Genomic DNA, 21,129 nt, shown 5'->3' with positions numbered 1-21,129 from the left:
TATCCTGAAATATTGCTGAATTTGTTAGCTCTAACAGATTTTGTATACATTCTTTTGGGTTTTTTACATATAAGATAATATCACCTGCAAACAGAGATAATTTTACTTCTTCCTTTCCAATTTAGATGCCTTTTACTGTTTTTCTTGTATAATTGACTTGTCTAGAATTTCTAGTAGTATACTGAATAGACATGGCAAATGTAGGCATCGTTGTCTTTTTCCTGTCTTAGAGGAAAAGCTTTCAGTCTTTGGTATAATTTTATGATTTATGATTTCGTATTATTTGGTATGATGTTAGCTGTGGATTTTTTTTTTGCCCAGAGCCAGGAAAGGTGACGTCTGGTAATATTCACCATCTATCAAATCTACCCAGAATATTTCTGCCCTAGGAAGCTGGGAAGATGGGAACTGCTACTCAGTTGTCAAGCCAAGTATATCAGCTTTCCCACAATTCAGATATGTGCCAGAAAGGGTAATTGAACTTTTTTACCAGTTGTTTTGCCTATTTTGCAGAAGTTGGGGGTAGAAAAGTGGGTGGTGCCCTGCTACCACAACACACATGATACAGACTTTCTGTAACACAGGGTTGTGGAAAAATGGGATTTGCCTATTTTCACCATGCCAAACCTACCCAGGAAAGCAGTTGGAGAAGTAAATAAAGTACACCAAAGATGGTTGATGGGGCTAAAAACAGACTCTGGTCTCTAGCTTAGAGACCCCTCCTCCGGGTTCTTCTTCCTTTGCTGAGCATGGGAAAAACCCCCACAGATATGGAAGCTGACGACTATAAATTACCCTCCCCACTTGCATTTGGCGCTCAGATCTTTGGAGAAATGGTCTCCTCTGAGCCCGCCGATGTTAAATAAGTCTCCGATCCACCAAGATCTCCGAGTGCTGCTTGGCCTTAATAGGTCTCACAGTTAGAAAATCTTCTGGGAGGGAATGTAATAGAATGTGTGTGTGTGTGTGTGTGTGTGTGTGTGTGTGTGTGAATGTGTGGCTCGGCCAGGCTTGCCAGTTGAGTTTGAGTTTGTGGCTTCACAGACGGGCACCCTTAAGGTCCCCAAAAGTCTACGAAGTCTGGGCTGTCCTGTGTCATGGTGAGAGTGTAAGGTCTAAAATAGTATCTGATCAGATTCTGATCGCAAGTCACAAAGCTGAGTACACTACGGCCAAACCTCACCTAAAGTTTCCCTTGGGAACGTGACCAGAGGAGTATCTGATTGGTCCTCTCATCCAAGGGGATACCCTCTCTTTGTCTGTCTTTGCGATACCGAACACAAGAAAGAAATGAATAGTGGGATCAAAACAGAGTAAGCCTACGATTTTAGAGGTCATGCTCAAAAATTTTAAAAAGGGATTTTTCAGGCGATTGCGGGGTGAAAATGATGCCCAGGAAGTTATAGACCTTTTGTGAACTAGAATGGCCCATATTCAATGTAAGATGGCCCCCAGAAGGGACATTAGATGCTCAAATAGTGCAGCGGGTTTGGCTCAGTCACTGGGAATCCAGGTCACCCTGATCAATTTCCATACATCTACTCCTGGCTTGAAATTGCCCGAAATACCCTGCCTTGGGTGGGATTCATCATTACCAAACAGAGCCAGGCAAAGGTTTTAGTCACTTTATCTGGAGGCTCACCCAGGGAGCCAAAGAAGCGACCCACAGCTCCTCTAAATTGACAGGAGACACGGAGGAAGATTTTGTCTTTCTGCCTTCTTATGACTCGCCAGCCTCCTCCCCACTCCCCCTGAGCTTGAAACTTCTCCCCCATCTGTCTCTCCGCAGGCAGCCACGGCAGCCACAGTCGCCACTGCCACTGCCGCTGGGCGCTGCCCATATCCCGCCCCTCTCGGCCCAGAGAACCCTCCCCAACAGGGGCCAGCCACCAGACTGCGCCCCAGACCCAGACCTAACGCTCTACAAATGCCTGTAAGGGAGATGAAGGAGCCTGAAAGGCAGAATGAGGATGGAACAGTCCGGCCCAGCTGTTCCATGATGTATTATCAACCTTTCTCTACAACCAACCTCCTCAATTGAAAACACAACACTCCATCATACTCTGAAAAGCCACAAGCAATGGTCGACTTGATGGAGTCCCTCTTCCAGACCCACCGACCCACTTGGGAAGATTGTCAACAGTTACTCCCTACTCTGTTTAATACAGAAGAAAGAACAGGAATGAGAGAAACATGACAGTACCTAGAAGATCACGTACCTCCAGGGATCAATGACCCTGCTGTCTGGGCTCAAGCTGCCGTGCCTGTAGAATGCCCAACATGGGATTTCACCACAGAAGAAAGACAGGCCCACATCCAATGATACCAGGAAGCCCTCCTTCAGGGTGTCTGAGCTGGAGCCAAAAAGCCCATGGACGTGACTAAAATACTGTCAGTCACACAGCACCCTGGGGAGTCTCCTGGAGACTACTATGAAAAATTATGTGAAGCATACCGTGTATACACCCAGTTTGACCCCGAGGCACCAGAAAGTCAACAGATGGTAAACACCTCTTTTGTGGCACAGGCTGCCCCAGGTATCAGAAGAAAACTCCAGAGGTTGGAGGGCTTTGCCGGGATGAATATCACTCAGCTGATAGAGGTCGCCAATAAAGTTTTCATGAACAGAGAAGTCACAGCCAAAAGAGAGGCAGAGAGAAGACTGAGAAAGAAGGCCACCCTTCTCACAGCAGCACTAAAAGAAACAGACGCTGAGAAGACGGGAAGACTCCAACCACCAAAACGGGGGAAGCCCAGAGCCCCCTTAGCAAGGGACCAATGTCTATACTGCAAAGAGTAGGAACACTGGAAAAATGAATGTCCGAATCAGAAGGGGCCCTCAAAACCCAGCCGATATCGGGAGGAACCTCGAGGCGAGAACCTCGTTGGTCTGGCCAGGGTACAATCGGACTGAGGGGGACCAAGCCCTTTCTCTCTTGGCCCCCATGAGCCCACAGTCAAAATGAAGGTAGGGAGCTGAACAATAACTTTCATGGTTGACACTGGGGCTGAATACTCCATTGTTACTTCCCCAGTGGCTCCCTTAAGCCAGAAGACGGCAACCATACTTGAGGCTACTGGGACATGGGCTGTGCAGCAGCCCTTCTGTCCAGCTCAACAATGTGAACTTGGGGGTCACAAGGACCGGCATGAGTCCCTCTACTTACCTGACTGGCCGATTCCTCTCCTGGGCGGGGATCTGCTCTCCAAACTTGGGGCCCAGATAACTTTTGAACCCACTGGACACACTAGCCTCCAATTAAACCCAAGGCAGAAGGAAACCCTGGTCTTGGTGATTACCCTGCCAAGGGAAGAAGAATGGAGACTATTCTGTGCCCAGGCCTTACCCTGTAGCCCCTCAGAATTCAGGCTTACATTCCCCTCCATGTGGGCTGAAGATAACCCACCTGGACTAGCTTGGAGTTGGGCCCCCATCATTGTTGACCTGATCCCTGGAGCCCAACATCAGAGACAAAGGCAGTACCCCCTTCCACTTGAGGCTAGAATGGATATACAAGAGCACCTGACCAAGCTCAGAGAAGCAGGTATTCTAATTGAGTGCCAATCGGTTTGGAATACCCCACTCTTGCCAGTCAAGAAGCCAGGAGGAGGATACCAACCAGTACAGGATTTGAGGGCCATTAACAAAGTGTTTCCTTACACCCAGTGGTTCCGAAACCGTATACTCTCCTCAGCCAAATTCCAGGGTCAGCCAGATGGTTTACATGTCTTGACCTAAAGGACGCTTTCTTCTGCCTCCACCTGGCTCCTCAAAGTCAACCATTGTTTGCCTTTGAATGGACTGAGCCCATTACAGGGCACTAGATGCAGCTGACCTGGACACGACTTCCCCAAGGTTTGAAGAACTCACCCACTCTTTTTGGGGAAACACTAGCTGCACACCTCACTGACGTTCTGAGGGAAACCACAGGGTGTGCCCTCCAATATGTAGATGACTTCATCCTTGCCAGTGACACCCAAGAAGACTATATGAAAGTTACCAAGGCCCTCCTGCAGCTCCTATCCTACTCGGGGTACCGGGCCTCTTGGAAAAAGCCACAGATTTGTCAGCAGCAGGTCCGATACTTAGGCTTCCTCCTCACAAAAGGAAAAAGAGAACTAGGACTGGAAAGAAAGAAAGTTATCACCACACTGCCACAGCCCCAAACAAAAGGCTTCCGTGAATTTTTAGGGGCCGCAGGGTTCTGTTGCATTTGGATTCCTGGATTTTCAGCCATAGCGAGGCCCCTCTATGACCTGTTGGGAGGGCCAGACCGGGAACCCCTCGTGTAGCCTGAGGAGTCAGGGGCCGCTTTCACAGAAATAAAGTTGGCTCTGGGATGAGCCCCAGCCCTGGGTTTGCCTGACATAGAAAGGCACTTTAACCTCTTTGTACATGAAAAGGACAAAATAGCCCTTGGAGTGCTCACTCAGAGTATGGGGCCTTGGCAACGGCCAGTGTCCCACCTGTCAAAAAAACTTGATCCTGTGGCTACAGGATGGCCACTGTGCCTCAGAACACTGGCAGCCACAGTCCTGCTCATCAAGGAGGCAGACAAACTCACACTGGGACAAACACTTAAATGTTAAGGTCCCACACGCGGTCATGTCCCTCATGAGCACCCAAGGATATCGTTTCCTCTCCAATTCTCTGTTGACACAATACCAAGGCCTTCTCTGTGAAAATCCAGTGGTCATTCTCGAAACAGTAAGAACACTAAACCCGGCCACCTTCCTTCCCACAGAGGAGGGAGAACCTGACCATGACCGTTCCGAAGTAGTGGATGAAGTCTATGCCAGCCACCCAGACCTCTAAGACCAGGCTATTAACAAGCCTGGAGATCATCCTGTTCAGCGATGGGAGCAGCTATTTACAAGAGGGCAGCTGAAGAGCAGGATATGTGGTAACCACAACCACTGAAGTTCTGGAAGCCAAGGCCTTGCCAGAAGGATGGCTGGCACAATGAGCCCTCATCCTTAGCAAAGGTAAACGAATTAACATCTACACTGATTCCTGGTATGCCTTTGCTACTGTGTATATACACGGGGCCATTTATAAAGAAAGAGGTCTCCTTACTGCTGCAGGGAAAACTATCAAAAACAAGGAAGAAATACTAAACCTTCTTGAGGCCGTATGGCTGCCAGACAAGGTAGCTATGCTACACTGTAAGGGACATCAGAAAGGAGATGACCCCATAACTCAAGGAAATTGCCTGGCCAACAAAACAGCCAGAGCGGCCACCTGTGGTGACCCAGGCGAAGCTCCTACCTACACTATGACTCTTACGCCCCAGAGGGAAGCCTCCCCGCCTCTGTACACAAAGGAAGAAAGAAGTTGGGCCTCGACAGAAGGGGGCACACTAAGCAAAGAGGGATGGTGGGTCATGCCAAATGGACACATCTTTGTCACATCGTCTATGGGAAAACATCTAGTGAAGGAATATCACCAACTCATGCACCTAGGAAAAACTGCACTAGAGGCCCTCTTCAGAAAGAACTACTATATCAGCCAGTTGCCCACATTATGCCGAGCTGTCAGTGAACAATGTGTAACGTGTAAAAAAACAATGTTTGGTCTGCCTCACAGCCCCCACCCAGCACACATAGGATGGGGCTGCACCTTTTGAAGACTTAGAGGTGGACTTTACCGACATACAACCAAATAAAGGATTCAGGTGCCTTCTTGTAATAATCTGCACATATTCGGTATGGGTCGAAGCATTCCCAACCAGAACAGAATGAAGTCGCGAGGTGGCCAAAGTTCTTCTACGGGAGATTGTGCCTCGGTTTGGTCTACCCTTAACCATACACAGTGATAATGGACCTGCATTTGTGGCAGACATTATACAAACCCTGACAAAGTCCCTCAACATTACCTGGAAACTGCACTCTGCTTACCAACCACAGAGCTTAGGGAAAGTAGAGCGGATGAATTTCACCCTCAAGGAAACCCTGGCTAAGTTCCACCAAGAGATTAATGTCCCATGGCCAGGTTTACTACCGCTGGCCCTCCTGCGTGCCCGATGCATGCCTGGGGCACTAGGATTCTCCCCTTTTGAGTTATTATATGGGCGACCCCCACCCCCATGTTTAGGAAAACTCCCAGGAGACCTACACCAGATTGGAGACAAGGGAATAAGAGAACAGCTCCAGACCTTGGGGGCTGGAGTCCTAATAAGTTATAGAGATACACCATAGAGAGGGCCCCAATTTCCTTAGGGACCACCGTTCACCCCTTTCAGCCAGGAGACTCTGTGTGGGTCAAAGATTGGAAGAGGGAACCTCTTAGACCACGGTGGACTGGGCCTCATACTGCTATTCTAACAACTCCTACAGCCCTTAAAGTTTCAGGTTATCACCCCATGGGTCCATCACTCCAGAGTTAAGAAGGCCAACTCAGAAGAGCCCACAACCTGGCAAAGTGATCCAGATCCAGTCAACCTGCTTAAACTGACCCTCAAAAGGGAAACTGGCCCCTGAGACCTCCAGCCCTGCTCCAGCCACACCCCAGAAGCTGGCTGGCCTGTGCACGGCAGAAGCTTGAGGAATCAACATGTGAACGTAGCCCAGAGGTTTGGATGCAACTCTGCCAGCCCTTGCCCCTTACTGGTATCTGCCAGCCCATACTGTTGGGCTGATAGATACTGCACCAACAAGCTGGACATGGGACAAAAGATGCATGCTGGGCCTCACATACCTCCTCTGGATGGCGGGATTATTATGTATTGCCTGTATATTATGATAACTTCTCTCACCCTCTCAACTGCCACTTACCCACTTTGCCCCCAGGATTGTTATATGACAATAAGAGGGTCAAGGGCATTCAGCGCCTTCACCTCCCTCCACAAAGATTTCTACAAGGGAAAAACACCCACTCTCTGTCAGTCACCCGGTGCCCCAAGGACCAGGTATTGGTACAGTATTGGACTGTAGAGATAACCCAAAATGTCAGGAACCCATGTCACAACAATGGCCTCCAGAGGGGGAAGCGAGTTTGCTATACTTACCTTCCTCAATGGGGGATCTCAGACAGAGGAGGGGTGCAAGACAGGGCCCTTCAAAAAGTTATAAAGGATACCCAAGATAGGGTAATACAAGCCATAAAGGTGACCACTACCCCGGCAGCCTACCAAGGTTTGAACCTTTGAGCCCTCAATCAGATGCTTACCAATTCCCCACTCCAGTGTTGGGCCAACACTACTCTACAAGTCCTCCATAAAAAAGTTAATCACAGGGGCGCCTGGGTGGCGCAGTCGGTTAAGTGTCCGAATTCAGCCAGGTCACGATCTTGCGGTCCGTGAGTTCGAGCCCCGCGTCGGGCTCTGGGCTGATGGCTCAGAGCCTGGAGCCTGTTTCCGATTCTGTTTCTCCCTCTCTCTCTGCCCCTCCCCCGTTCATGCTCTGTCTCTCTCTGTCCCAAAAATAAATAAACGTTGAAAAAAAAAAAAAAGTTAATCACACCCAAACCTGCTGGATGTGCTTGCCCCTCAGCTGGAGGGCTTACTTAGCCACTCCCATCCCTTTGACCTGGGAAGCTCCTGAAAATCTGAAAACCAACACCTGTCTTAATTGGGCCCCTGGCCACTGGGGTCCATCTCACAAATGCCAACAATCTAATCTGTACAGTCCCTGAAGGTATGAACAGTACCTCTCTATGCAGAAGAAATATAACCTTAAAGAGGAATACAACCCTATGTTCAACCCCTGGGGTGTTCTATCTGTGTTCTAATTTGGCCTACTGATGCTTAGAGGCCAACTGGACTCAGATATCAAATATGTTATTCCATCTTCCTAACCCCAGAGATATCCGAATACACTGAAGATCAGCTCCTAACAGCCTTTAGCCCCAAGTCCCGGGCTAAACAAGCAGTCCTGATACCTGTTCTGATAGGAGCAGGAATTGCGACAGGAATAGGAACTGGAATAGGGGGCATAGGTTCATCTGTAGGACTATACATAGACTATCTCAAGAGATAAATGAAGACTTGGAATGGGTGGAAGATTCTCTGGTAACCTTACAAAACCAAATAAACTCTCTGGTGGCAGTGACCCTCCAAAATTGGCAAGCCCTTCACCTCCTCACTTCAGAAAAAGGAGGGACATGCATCTTTCTGGGGGAGCAATGTTGCTATTTCATAAACCAGTCAGGAATAGTTACAACTAAGGTTAAGGAACCCATCTGCTCACAGATTGGGCATCCTGGCTTCCTGTCCTGGTGGGGCCCCTCCTCTTCATAATTTTACTTGTATCCATTGGCCCCTGTATACTGAATACCATGGTATGTTTTATTGAAAACACTGTTACTCACCAAATTACGGCACGTGTCTTAGCCTTCCTGTAGTACCAGCCTGTAAAACTGAAAGGTGATGCCTACTAAAAGTTTTTTTTAAAGGCATCAAAAGGGGGAATGTTGGAGAAGTGAATAAAATATGCCAAAGATGGCCTATGGGGCTAAAACAGACTCTAGTCTCCAGCTTAGTGACCCCTCCTCTGGGTTCTTCTTCCTTTGTTGCACGCGTGAAAACCCCCACAGATATGGAAGCTGACGACTATAAATTACTCTCCCCACTTGCATTTGGCGCTCAGATCTTTGGAGAAATGGTCTCCTCTGAGCCCACCAGTGTTAAATAAATCTCCGATCCACCAAGATCTCCGAGTGCCGCTTGGTTTTTCCACCAGCGTTCCAGCCTGGGTCCATAACACAGGGAGCTGAGAGATCTGGAGAACTGCCTGTCACTCAGCTCCCAAGCTTGCTAAAATAGTTCCTCCACAAAGTAGAGCAGTGGAGATATGACTAATACTGCCTAGCTTCATTACCAAGGCTTCCCAGTGTTCTTACTTATTGTCCATAAATGCTGTTGAATAAATACTTCTCAATCTGTTGTAATCCGTTGTTCAATCTCTGGAACATTTGACTGATTATCCTTGCTAATACTGATCAGGTTAATAGTTCTCTCTCTACAAGGAAAAGATTTCCATAAGGTCCTCACATGGCCATTCTGGAAGGGCTCTCACTTTCATGATGGTATCTTTGATGCACAAAATTTTTTTAATTTTGATTAGGTCATATTTATCACATTTAAAATTTTCTTGCTTGTACTTTTTGCATCATATCTAAGAGGACTTGGCCTAACTCAAGATCACAAAGATTTACCTCTACGTTTTCTTATAGTTGTTTTAAAGTTCCACTTCTTATGGTCAGGACTTTGATCTATTTTGAATTAATTTTTGTGCATGGTGTGAGACAGGTGTTTGAGTTCATATTTTTTTCTCTTGGATATCCAATTGTTCCAGCCCCATTGTTGTAAATGCTATCACATGAGTCTTCTGATTCATGAACATAGAATATCTCTCCATTTATTTACCTCTTCTTTAATTTATTTTAACAGTGTTTTTAGTTTTCAATTTACAAGTCTTATATTTCTTTTGTTGAATTTATTTCTACATATTTTGTTCTTAATTCTACTGTAAATGGTCTGTTACTCTCATTTTCAGATTGTTCATTGCTAGTAAATACAATTGATTTTTATATGTAGATCCTCATATTACTTTTCTGTCTAGTGTAACAAATTTCCACAAACTTAATGGCTTAAAACAACACCTTTTATTATCTCAGTGAAAAGTCCGGGCATACGTAGCTCAATTGGGTTCTCCTATTAGGGTCTAACAAGGCCAAAATCAAGGTGCTGGCAGAACTACATTCCTTTCTAGAGATTCTGGGAAATAATTTTCTTCCAAACTCATTCAGATTTTGGCAAAAATTGTTTCCTTCTTAGACTTTCTCTGTGTTCCTTTCTGTCTGAAAGCTAGCAATGATTGTTTGAGTTCTTGTGCTTCAAACCCCTCTGGATGTCCTTCCATCTGCCAGAAAATGTCCTCTACTTTTAAGGGCCCTTGAGATTACATTGGTCCACCAAAATAACCCAGGGTGATATCCCTATTTTAAAGCCACATAATTAGTAACTTTAATTATATCTGCATCATCCCTTTTGCAATGTAATGTAACATGGTCACCAGTGTAACTCCAGGAGGTAAAGATCATGGAGGTCAGAATTCTACCTACCAAAATCTCATTTCCTGCAAACTTGCTGCACTTACTTATTCTAGTAATGTTTTAGTGGATTTGTAATCTAATAACTAACTAACATGAATTCTCCCCTTGGTGAGCTACAGATAGAGACTACACCAGGTGGAGCTGTCACACAAAGAAAACTTTACTTCAGCAAATGAGATCACCAAGGGGAATAACTTCCAAACCCATGACTCCTAAGTGGGGGTAAATGGGTTTCTTTTATTTAGTGTTAGAGTGAATATTCAGAAAGGGAGGTTTTGTCATCACATGTAGAGGTATAACATCACATGCATATATTTAGGAAACTTGCCTATACATGCATATGTTGTTAATGAGGTTTGTACTCCTCCTTGGGCAGAGATTATAATGAGGTAGAAGTTACTGTCAGACACTCCATGGTCCATCTGCGCAGATGTGAGCTTTGGTCAAGCTCAAACTGCTCTAAGCCTACCCGAGCTCTTTTGTTGTTTGCCTCTAAAAGATAAGGTTACCATTCTTATGAAGAAGAGTGGAGTCAGTGAGGGTCTTGCTGGTGGCAGTTTTGACTTCATTAACTCTGTGGGGCACGTTTTCAGATTCCTTAGGGTTTTCTCTATACAAGATCATGTCTGCAGGTGAAGATGGTTTCACTTTTTCTATTCCAATCTGGATACCTTTTCTTATTTTTGTCCATTCTTGTATACTTATGAAGGGCTGTTTTGTGACCCAATATGTGATCTATCTTGGAGAATGTTCCATGTGCACTCGAGAAGAAAGTATATTCTGTTGCTTTGGGATGCAGAGTTCTAAATATATCTGCCAAGTCCATCTAATCCAATGTATCATTCAGGGCCCTTGTTTCTTTATTGACCATGGGTCTAGATGATCTATCCATTTCTGTAAGTGGGATGTTAAAGTCCCCTGCAATTACCACATTGTTGTCAATAAGGTTGCTTATGTTTGTGAGTAATTGTTTTATATATTTGGGGGCTCCCGTATTTGGTGCATAGACATTTATAATTGTTAGCTCTTCCTGATGGATAGACCCTGTGATTATTACATAATGCCCTTCTTCATCTCTTCTTACACCCTTTAATTTAAAGTCAAGTTTGTCTGATATAAATATGGCTGCTCCAGCTTTCTTTTGGCTTCCAGTAGCATGATAAATTGTTCTCCATCCCCTCACTTTCAATCTGAAGGTGTCCTCAGGTCTAAAATGAGTCTCTTGTAGACAGCAAATAGATGGGCCTTGTTTTTTTATCCATTCTGATACCCTATGTCTTTTGGTTGGCGCATTTAGACCATTTACATTCAGTGTTATTATAGAAAGATATGAGTTTAGAGTTATTGTGATGTCTGTAGGTTTCATGCTTGTAGTGATGTCTCTGGTACTTTGTCTCACAGGATCCCCCTTAGGATCTCTTGTAGGGCTGGTTTAGTGCTGACGAATTCCTTCAGTTTTTGTTTGGGAAGACCTTTATCTCTCCTTCTATTCTAAATGACAGACTTGCTGGATAAAGGATTCTCGGCTGCATATTTTTTCTGTCTAGCACACTGAAAATCTCGTGCCAATTCTTTCTGGCCTGCCAAGTTTCAGTAGAGAGATCCGTCATGCGTCTGATCGGTCTCCCTTTATATGTTAGAGCACGTTTATCCCTTGCTGCTTTCAGAATTTTATCTTTATCCTTGTATTTTGCCATTTTCACTGATATGTCGTGCAGAAGATCAATTCAAGTTACGTCTGAAGGGAGTTCTCTGTGCCTCTTGGATTTCAATGCCTTTTTCCTTCCCCAGTTCAGGGAAGTTCTCAGCTATTATTTCTTCAAGTACACCTTCAGCACCTTTCCTTCTCTCTTCCTCCTCTGGAATACCAATTATGCGTAGATTATTTCTCTTTAGTGCATCGCTTAGTTCTCTAATTTTCCCCTCATACTCCTGGATTTTTTTATCTCTCTTTTTCTCAGCTTCCTCTTTTTCCATAATTTTATCTTCCAGTTCACCTATTCTCTCCTCTGCCTCTTTAATCCGTGCTGTGGTTGTCTCCATTTTATTCTGCAGCTCATTTATAACATTTTTTACCTCCTCCTGACTGTTCCTTAGTCCCTTGATCTCTGTAGCAAGAGATTCTCTGCTGTCCTCTATACTGTTTTCAAGCCCAGCGATTAATTTTATGACTATTATTCTAAATTCACTTTCTGTTATATTGTTTAAATCCTTTTTGATCAGTTCATTAGCTGTCGTTATTTCCTGGAGATTCTTTTGAGGGGAATTCTTCCATTTCATCCTTTTGGGTAGGCCCTGGAGTGATGAGGAACTGCGGGGCACTTCCCCTGTGCTGTCTTGAATAACTTGCGTTGGTGGGCGGGGCCGCAGTCAGACCTGATGTCTGCCCCCAGCCCACCACTGGGGCCACAGTCAGACTGGTGTGTGCCTTCTCTTCCCCTCTCCTAGGGGCGGGATTCACTGTGGGGTGGCGTGGCCCGTCTGGGCTACTTGCACACTGCCAGGCTTGTGGTGCTGGGGATCTGGCGTATTAGCTGTGGTGGCTCGGCAAGGTGCACAGGGGAGGGAAGGGCAGGCTCAGTTCACTTTTCCTTTGGTGATCTGCTTCAGGAGGGGCCCTGCGGCACCGGGAGGGAGTCAGACCCGCCACTGGAGGGATGGATCCGCAGAAGCACAGCGTTGGGTGTTTGCGTGGTGCAAGCAAGTTCCCTGGCAGGAACTGGTTCCCTTTGGGATTTTGGCTGGGGGATGGGCGAGGGAGATGGCACTTGTGAGCGCCTTTGTTCCCCACCAAGCTGCGCTCTGTTGTCCGGGGCTCAACAACTCTCCCTCCCGTTGTCTTCCAGCCCTCCCGTTCTCCGAGCAGAGCTGTTAACTTATAACCTTCCAGATGTTAAGTCCCACTTGCTGTCAGAACACACTCCGTCCGGCCCCTCCACTTTTGCAAGCCAGACTCGGGGGCTCTGCTTGGCCGGCGGGCTGCCCCTCCGCCCCGGCTCCCTCCTGCCGGTCCGTGTAGCGCGCACCTCCTCTCCACCCTTCCTACCCTCTTCTGTGGGCCTCTCGTCTATGCTTGGCTCTGAAGAATCCATTCTGCTAGTCTTCTGGTGGTTTTCTGGGTTATTTAGGCAGGTGTGGGTGGAATCTAACTGGTCAGCAGGACATGGTGAGCCCAGCGTCCTCCTAGGCCACCATCTTCCCACCACCACCTCTTATTTTTGTCTATACCTTCTAGTACAACGTTGAATAAAACTAGTGGGAGGAGACATTCTTGTCTTTTTCTGATCTCAAGAGGAAAAGAGTCTTCTCTCCATTAAGTATATTAACTGTAGTTTTTTGTAGATGCTCTTTATCAGGTTGAGGAAGTTCACATTAATTCCTAGGGTTTTTTAGGATTTTTATCATGAATGAATATTGTATTTTGTCCAATGCTTTTTCTAAATCTATGAAGATGATGATGTCATTTTTGTCCTTTATTCTACTAATACAATGTATTGCACCAATTTATTTTTATGTTCCTGAAATAAATTCCACTTGGTTATGATATATAATCTTTTTCATATGTTGTTAGATTCAGTTTGCTAGTATTTTGTTGAGAATTTTTTGTTTATGTTCATGGTATTATTTCCTCTATGACTGTTTGGTAGAATTCATCATTAAAACCATCTGGGCCTGGATTTTTCTTTGTGGAAAGATTTATAATTACTAATTCAATCTCTTTATTTGTTACCCATCTGATTTTGTTTACAGAGATTCTATCAAGTATAGTAGCTCCAAGGTATACTCTAGCTGGCATTGTTGCTGATCTGACCCACTGTGAATTAGCTGAATACAATTGCCATTGACTTTTAACCTACATAGTTGAATGAATAGAAGTTTCTTATGTGTTGGTGCTTTGGAAATCATTTCAGATACTGGTTTGTAAATCATTTAATTTTAGGAAGTAATTTTAAATTTTAACAGTGCCTTTTTGTCAGAAACCTAATAAAAGTCTTCCAATTAAGAGTTGAAAATGTGGGGGCGCCTCGGTGGCTCAGTCGGTTAAGCGTCCAACTTTGGCTCGGGTCATGATCTCATGGTTTGTGGGTTCAAGCCCTGCGTCAGGATCTGTGCTGACAGCTCAGACATCTGGAGCCTGCTTCAGATTCTGTGTCTCCCCCTCTCTCTGCCCCTCCCATGCTCATGCTCTGTCTCTCTGTCTCTCAATAATAAATAAACGTTAAAAAAAATAATAAAAATAATATAGTTGAAATGTGTAATATTGTTCTATTTTAATTATCTTGAAGGTTTTGTAAACTTTTCTTCCTCTCTACAAAATACATACAACTCCAAATAGAGAAATTCAGCCTCTGTCCCCTTGTTTAGGACAGTGCTACTTCTCATTCATATTTTTTCCTCTATGTACAAGTTTTCTGACTGGCTCCTTTTTGTTTTATTTTTAAAATTAATTAATTAATTAATTTTGAGAGAAATAGAGCATGAGCAGGGGAGGGGCAGAGAAAGAGGGAGAGAGGGAGAATCCCAAGCAGGCTCTGCACCATCAGCATGGAACTTAACACAGGGCTTGAACCCATGAACCATGAGATCATGACCTGAGCTGAAACCAAGAGTCAGATGCTTAACCAACTGAGCCACCCAGGCAACCCCTGACTGGCTGTTTTTAATATGTTCTTTTCAATGGAAATTCTGATATATGTTGACTTGCTTTATTCAACTTGTAGACCTCTAGTGACTACTGTATCCCAGGCATTGTGCTAGGAGCTCTGATAGGAAAACTCTGTAAAGACTCAGATTAGTTTGGTATATTACATGTATATTGAAAAAGTAACCCTATAAAAAGGTATATGAAAGTCAAGATTAGGTCCATAAATGGACTGCTAGCAACATTGGTAATGATTTCACAATAGTCCAGTGAATGGACTCACCACACAGAACAATTTGTACATATTTCATTTTGAAAAGCATATATTAAAAATCCATATACACGGATGTGGGTGTGTGAAGAGGTGGGGAAAGAGAGAGACCTCATAATAACAGTATAATAATTGCTCAAAATATTACTCCTCTTTTGGAAGTTTCTGTTACTTTGCTTTTTTTCTGATTCCAATAGAAAACAAAAGGAGAAAATAATGGGATTTTACAAACAAGCAGAAAAATACAGATACACATAGTTTACAAAGTTCTTTAGTTCATCTTGTAACAAAGTCTTCATTCTTTCTCTTAGACCAGAAGATCAATTCAGAAGTTATTAGAATGGGAAAATAACAGATTATATCACAAGGTAAGAAAGTTTAAACAAATAAGTGCCCCATTTATATATTTGCATTATTAAGTTGAAAAAAATGGGATTTTTCAGGCCACAAAAGAATGAATTAGAGAATTAATATTCAATTTTAATATATATTCTTTACAAGTTATTTTTAAATGCTATGTTATATATCTTATGCTTATACCTGGATGGTTTTCAGTGATTTATTCAAATGTTATAGGTAATATAAATTGATATAGAAATTCTTAACAAACTGTACTTTCTTAGCTTGCTTTGCACTGGAAGTTGACTAAAAGGAAATGCGAAACTAGCAATATGATGGAGTATGTAAGTATGAAGTTGTTTTTATTTACTTTCTTTTGGATTCCATTCTAAATTTTTTAAATGTCTTTATTTATTTTTGAGAGATAGAGCATGCGCATGAGCCAGGGAGGGGCAGAATGAGAGGGAGACCGAATCCAAAGCAGGTTCCAGGCTCTGAGCTGTCAACACAGACCTGGACTCAGGGCTCGAGCTCATGAACCTTGAGATCATGACCTGAGCCAAACGAAGTCAGACACTTAACCAACAGAGCCACCCAGGCGCCCCTGGATTCCATTCTAAATGTTACATTTCACTATGCTTATCATTTGTCAGTTCTTCTTTCTACCTTTTTCTCCTCAGCCTGAGCTTTTGTCAGTTGAAACATGGAGGTTTCCTTCCATCTTCTTTAGATCTGTAGGCAACATAAAATATCTTGAAACCTGGGAATTACTCAGATCTTAGAAAAATTTCAGTTTGTATGCTCCAGTGAAAACATTGCACAGCCTTAATTTTCTTTTAATATAAGTGCAGACCATCACATGATGATGGACACAGCTGCTGTTGAACAACATATTTCTAAATGTTATCTTGTCAAAACTTGCATAAAGTAGGAATTGAGTTCTGAATTCTGGATTCATGTTCCTGGCTTTTTTTCTAAGCTGACATTTAATTTTTAACAAAGAAATTATAGGTTCTATTTTTTTTAATGAAAGCTATGCAGTCTTAATCACAAAACACAAATTCACATGTAGCCAAAGTGACAACTACAACATCATTAACACTCAAAAGAATATGAAATTTATCTAAGCTTCAAGTTGCTGACATGTAGTCTGTATTTAATACATAAACGTTCCATTTCTGTTTCATAAATAACGATTATTACATTATCTTTCTCCGCTTTGAATAGCTTAGGGAAAAAAATGTGCAAATGACTGACCACAAATCTCAAATCCACTATAGGCAAAAACCTTATATAAAATATTACAAATTTATACATTAAATTTATAAGTAAAATATTAAATATAAATTTAACATATACATTTATACAAGTTTATAAATATCTTAGGTTTTTATTACTGTATTTTCAACCTTTAATTAAAATATTTTAATCAATCCATTTGGATATTTCATTATTTTTTATAAACAACTTATAAAAGATAGTAGGAACCAATATCAGTTGCTTTAACTGAAAATATGTACATATAATATATAGAAAAGGTATTTTTTCCAATCTATATAACAGTTTTAACCTCTTCTACTTTGTTAAAAAAAAGAGGGTAGGAGGTGAAGAAGGACATAATAATGTAAGAGGGTTTGCGTTTCTGCAGTTAAACAAATAATTATTGTAAATTAAGTCATAGAAACTGTTAGCTACAATAAGTAGTTATGTTTGCCAGTTTAATTTAATTGCCACTCTAATGATAACTTGTAGTAAATCCTTTTTATAACTGTTTTATATATTTAACTTACTTTATACTAGAGGACCAAAACACAGTCCTGTGAAAAATGATTATAGACTTTCTGGGTTATATATGTTATAGTAAATGCAAATTATTTTATCAATATATTCTTGTTTGTTTTTATTTTACAGGTTATACTAATAGAATTCTTACCAAAATATCCCATATTCCGACCTGACTGAGGAATTTTATTCAGTCACTTCTGTGTTACTTGTCATTTCCTACCCTTAGTGCCTTGTAGATGATTTTGGAATGAAGATGGTCTCCTTTGCTCTGTTCAACTTATTCTTTATTTCTTATTCTTATTCTTTAGAATATTCTCCTTACTCTTTTATTTATGTTGGTTTTAGAAGAAAATTTGCACATCTTTTTTTGTTGTTGTTAAATGAGGCTTGTGTTTTGCACTTTCAATTTTTAAATAAATACACAGAGACTTATATGTATATATATAGTTGCCACTAAAGATAAAAAACATCAGTGCCGGTGTTTCAAAAAAAAAAAAATTTGTTCTGAGCATGCTGCCTTATAATTTTCATACTCACTGTTTCTTAAATATGCATCATTTTTCTAGGCTATTTAATGCTCTGTAATCCCTTACTGGACATAAGTAAATAAGCTTTCGGTAGCTTTTAGAAATGGTTTTACTCTTACTTGCTTTTAAAGGACATGCGATTAATAGCACTGGTTTTGTCCTGCACTTTGCTAAATTATCACTTATGTTAGTGGATAAAATATTTAACTCTTAAAAGACTTGTAAATATTGTCTCTTTGCATAACAAAATGTGATATGCCATGGTTTACAGAATGTAATATTACTCTTACTGTATTGCCAACAAATCTGCATAGATTTTAATATGAATGAAGTTTGCAAGCATCCTTTTGAATGTATAGACTGTTAACATGTTTTATGGCAGAGCCATGAGTTTGTTAAAATTTCAGGTGTAGGGCAGGATTGCCCTTTCTAATGAGTGGATTAAAATTGAAGTTGTCTGAGATATTCTGCATTGCACCTGAAACCAAGAACCTTACTTTTTCCATTTAATTTAATAATATCCATTTTGTCCTCCACTCCCACCCCCCAAAAAATTCATTTGATATCCAACCAACACATTTCACAGCCTCGCTGTACTTATTTCCTGTTATGTATCCTTTCCCCCTTTTGAAAATACACACAGTTATCTTTAAGGAGTATTTCAAGATTTCAGATATCTTGGGAGGTGTCTAGATCTTCATGAAAGCCACTGCTAATCCCTTTTTGGAGTTCTGATATTCTGCTTTGGGAAAGAGGGAGAGGTAATTGAGAAGCTGTACTTAAAGAATACATAGTGGCTGATTCATAATTGATAAAATATTCTTTATATTTTTGATGATCTTTTTTAAACATTTAGATATTATTAATGAGGAAAGACAAGTACTTATACAAAAAGTATTTTAGTTTATAAATTCACCACACATGTAGCCTTTTCACTGACATGTACATATTTCTCTTTCTCCTCCCAAGTAAGATGAGTGAGAATACCACACTTAATTTGAATTTTTAACATAATTAAAGCTTTATATTGTGTTAATTCAACTGCAAATGTATGCCTGTATATAGGCATTATTTGTAATTCCTATTGCTAAAAAGAAATTAAAAGTATCTGAGACTGAATAATATCCTATTTGTCATCTCACTAGTTTTAGTAAAACTTTTTGGACAAACGTTTATCCCAGTGAAGAGAACAGTCATTTCTTCATAAAAGGTCAAGTCTTTAAAGCCATTTTTAAAATTTATGCCTAATTTGAAATCCACGGTCCTGGACCAATAAAAGAAGAGGGGAAAAAGCAACACTGTTTGATCTATGACTGTAATTGTTTGCACACTTTTCCACCTCCCTCTGTAGAACCCCATTACCCCCATGCCACCAAGCCATCCAGAATCTTTAACTTTTAATATGTGTGCCTGTAAATATCATTTGTCTGTCTGCTGCAAAATTAAATATGTATTTTTATAGACAAGGTGGAAACCTCTAAAAATGCATACCAAATGTCTTGTTTTATAGCTAAGGTCAGGGAAAAATTGTATCTGTGGTTTATGCTCCAGCTAATATTATCAGGTTTATGCTTCAAACTGTGATTGTGTAATACCAAATTGATTTCCAGAATACAACATTTCTAATTACCAATGATAGAATAATTTTAAGTGTCAATCCTTAAAATCTTATTTTTTTCTGTATACTTAGAATCTGGCCATGTGATGGTCATAGCGACTTTTCTGCCATGTATAAATCACACTTGGTTTTGCTCAAAGAACAGCACGAAGTGGTGAACTGTTTCCATGAAACAAATATTGAGACAGAAATTGAGTGCATCTGGAGGTGACAGAATATAACTTGAGTTACAGTAACATTTGTCATAAAAAATCATTTCCCAGCATTTGTAAACTTTTTTTTAATACCTCCTCTAGTTGCTTTTAAATGTATTATTTTATTGTTCATTATGCTGGTTGACTCATCTTATCTTCTTGAACTACTCAGAAAATACACAATTTTCTTTCTTCTTTCTTATATGACTGCTTTTCCAAACTATTTTCCTATGAAGCAGGCTGATTAGTAGTTGGGGATTTTGGAGTGCTTTGGTGGAGGGTGTTTTCTTTTCAATGAAATTGGCAGCAGTGAATGATGAAATGGCAAAGCACAACGTGGTCATTAATTACTCCCCCATTGACCTTTTTTTTCTTTTATCCTCAGGATAGAGCATACTTGGATATTTCTGTCAAGTTAGCAGAATATTTTTGTGAAAGCTGTTTTTAGGTTGAATAAAGTAATTGGGAATTTCTTTGTTACATGATATTCTTTAATGAAACCTGCTGTGGTAGTTTCCAGAGAAAATAACATCTAGTTGCCAAAGTATATAAATCTTGCAATGCTTTGAAGTTGTAAGCTAAAACCATTGCTTCTTTGACTTCTGTTATGCATCTCCATCCCAATGCCCCTTTAAACAACTAAATTATGTAGAAAATGAAATTAAGCCCTAACCTTTTTCAGCTACTCTCTGTTCCTTCCTACCCACTCTATTAATTTAGGAAAGACACCATTGTAGTTGAACATTAGAAGCAGACGGAGAAGTGCCTTGTCTTTTTTGAACAAAGATAACATTTTATGTTGAAGGAACCAGAATGAATGAATTGGTAGATCATTAGATTTAAAACCATCCTTTTCAAGTATTAGAATATTTCACTAGCATATTATATTTCTTCTATTTATTATTTAAAGCATGTTTCTTTGTTTTCCCCTAATCATATTATGTTAGTATTAAAATATTACAGGACTATCAATCACTTACAAAACTGGTATAATTCTAATGTTAGTAAATATGTAATTCAACATGGTTCTGAAAAAACAATGGTCTTTGAAGCCCTACAAAAACCCCCTTAAGTATTTAATATACATACTATTTATATTATGATCTATAAACACTAATGTCTGATCAGTTAATCTGTGTTAGCATTTAGCACTCTGCCATTTTTAATGAAATTCTTATTTTTTCATAATTTGACTGACATTACATAACATTTGTAAGGCATAGAACAAATAAGGTTTTTCCAAGTGTATGAGAGCTTTTAAAAATTATTAGCGGGGCGCCTGGGTGGCGCAGTCGGTTAAGCGTCCGACTTCAGCCAGGTCACGATCTCGCGGTCTGTGAGTTCGAGCCCCGTGTCGGGCTCTGGGCTGATGGCTCAGAGCCTGGAGCCTGTTTCTGATTCTGTGTCTCCCTCTCTCTCTGCCCCTCCCCCGTTCATGCTCTGTCTCTCTCTGTCCCAAAAATAAATAAACGTTGAAAAAAAAAATTATTAGCATTTTAATTTTGTTTACAAATAAACTACCACTTAAAAAAATCAAACCTCACTACTTGAACATAATACCCCAAACAATACTTCATTAGAATGAACTATGTTGACCTAGGGGGATGTAGAAATTATATACACTCATTTAACTGGAGTAGTTTCACATATGGAAATACTTTTTGCTAATTGGATTATAAGATGCCCAAATTCATCAAAG

The 21,129-nt window shown here is 41.3% G+C and overlaps 1 protein-coding gene across 1 annotated transcript in view; it reads left to right on the top strand.

The window, feature by feature from the left end:
• CHIC1 (cysteine rich hydrophobic domain 1) overlaps window positions 1-20,710 on the top strand; it is a 72,267-nt gene extending 51,557 nt beyond the window's left edge. The window contains exons 4-6 of the mRNA XM_047097822.1: window positions 15,279-15,335; window positions 15,591-15,650; window positions 17,218-20,710. Of these exons, the coding sequence (XP_046953778.1) occupies window positions 15,279-15,335; window positions 15,591-15,650; window positions 17,218-17,268 (168 nt within the window). The 3' untranslated portion in view covers window positions 17,269-20,710. The remainder of the gene's footprint in view (window positions 1-15,278; window positions 15,336-15,590; window positions 15,651-17,217) is intronic.
• The last annotated feature ends 419 nt before the right edge of the window (window positions 20,711-21,129 follow it).

Source organism: Lynx rufus, unplaced genomic scaffold, assembly GCF_022079265.1.
Source record: "Lynx rufus isolate CCGP_SWC_20201006 ecotype Redwood Valley unplaced genomic scaffold, mLynRuf1.p SCAF_42, whole genome shotgun sequence".
NCBI classification, from domain to species: domain Eukaryota; kingdom Metazoa; phylum Chordata; class Mammalia; order Carnivora; family Felidae; genus Lynx; species Lynx rufus.
The sequence above is the reverse complement of the archived record's forward strand: the minus strand, read 5'-3'. Positions and strand labels throughout refer to the sequence as shown.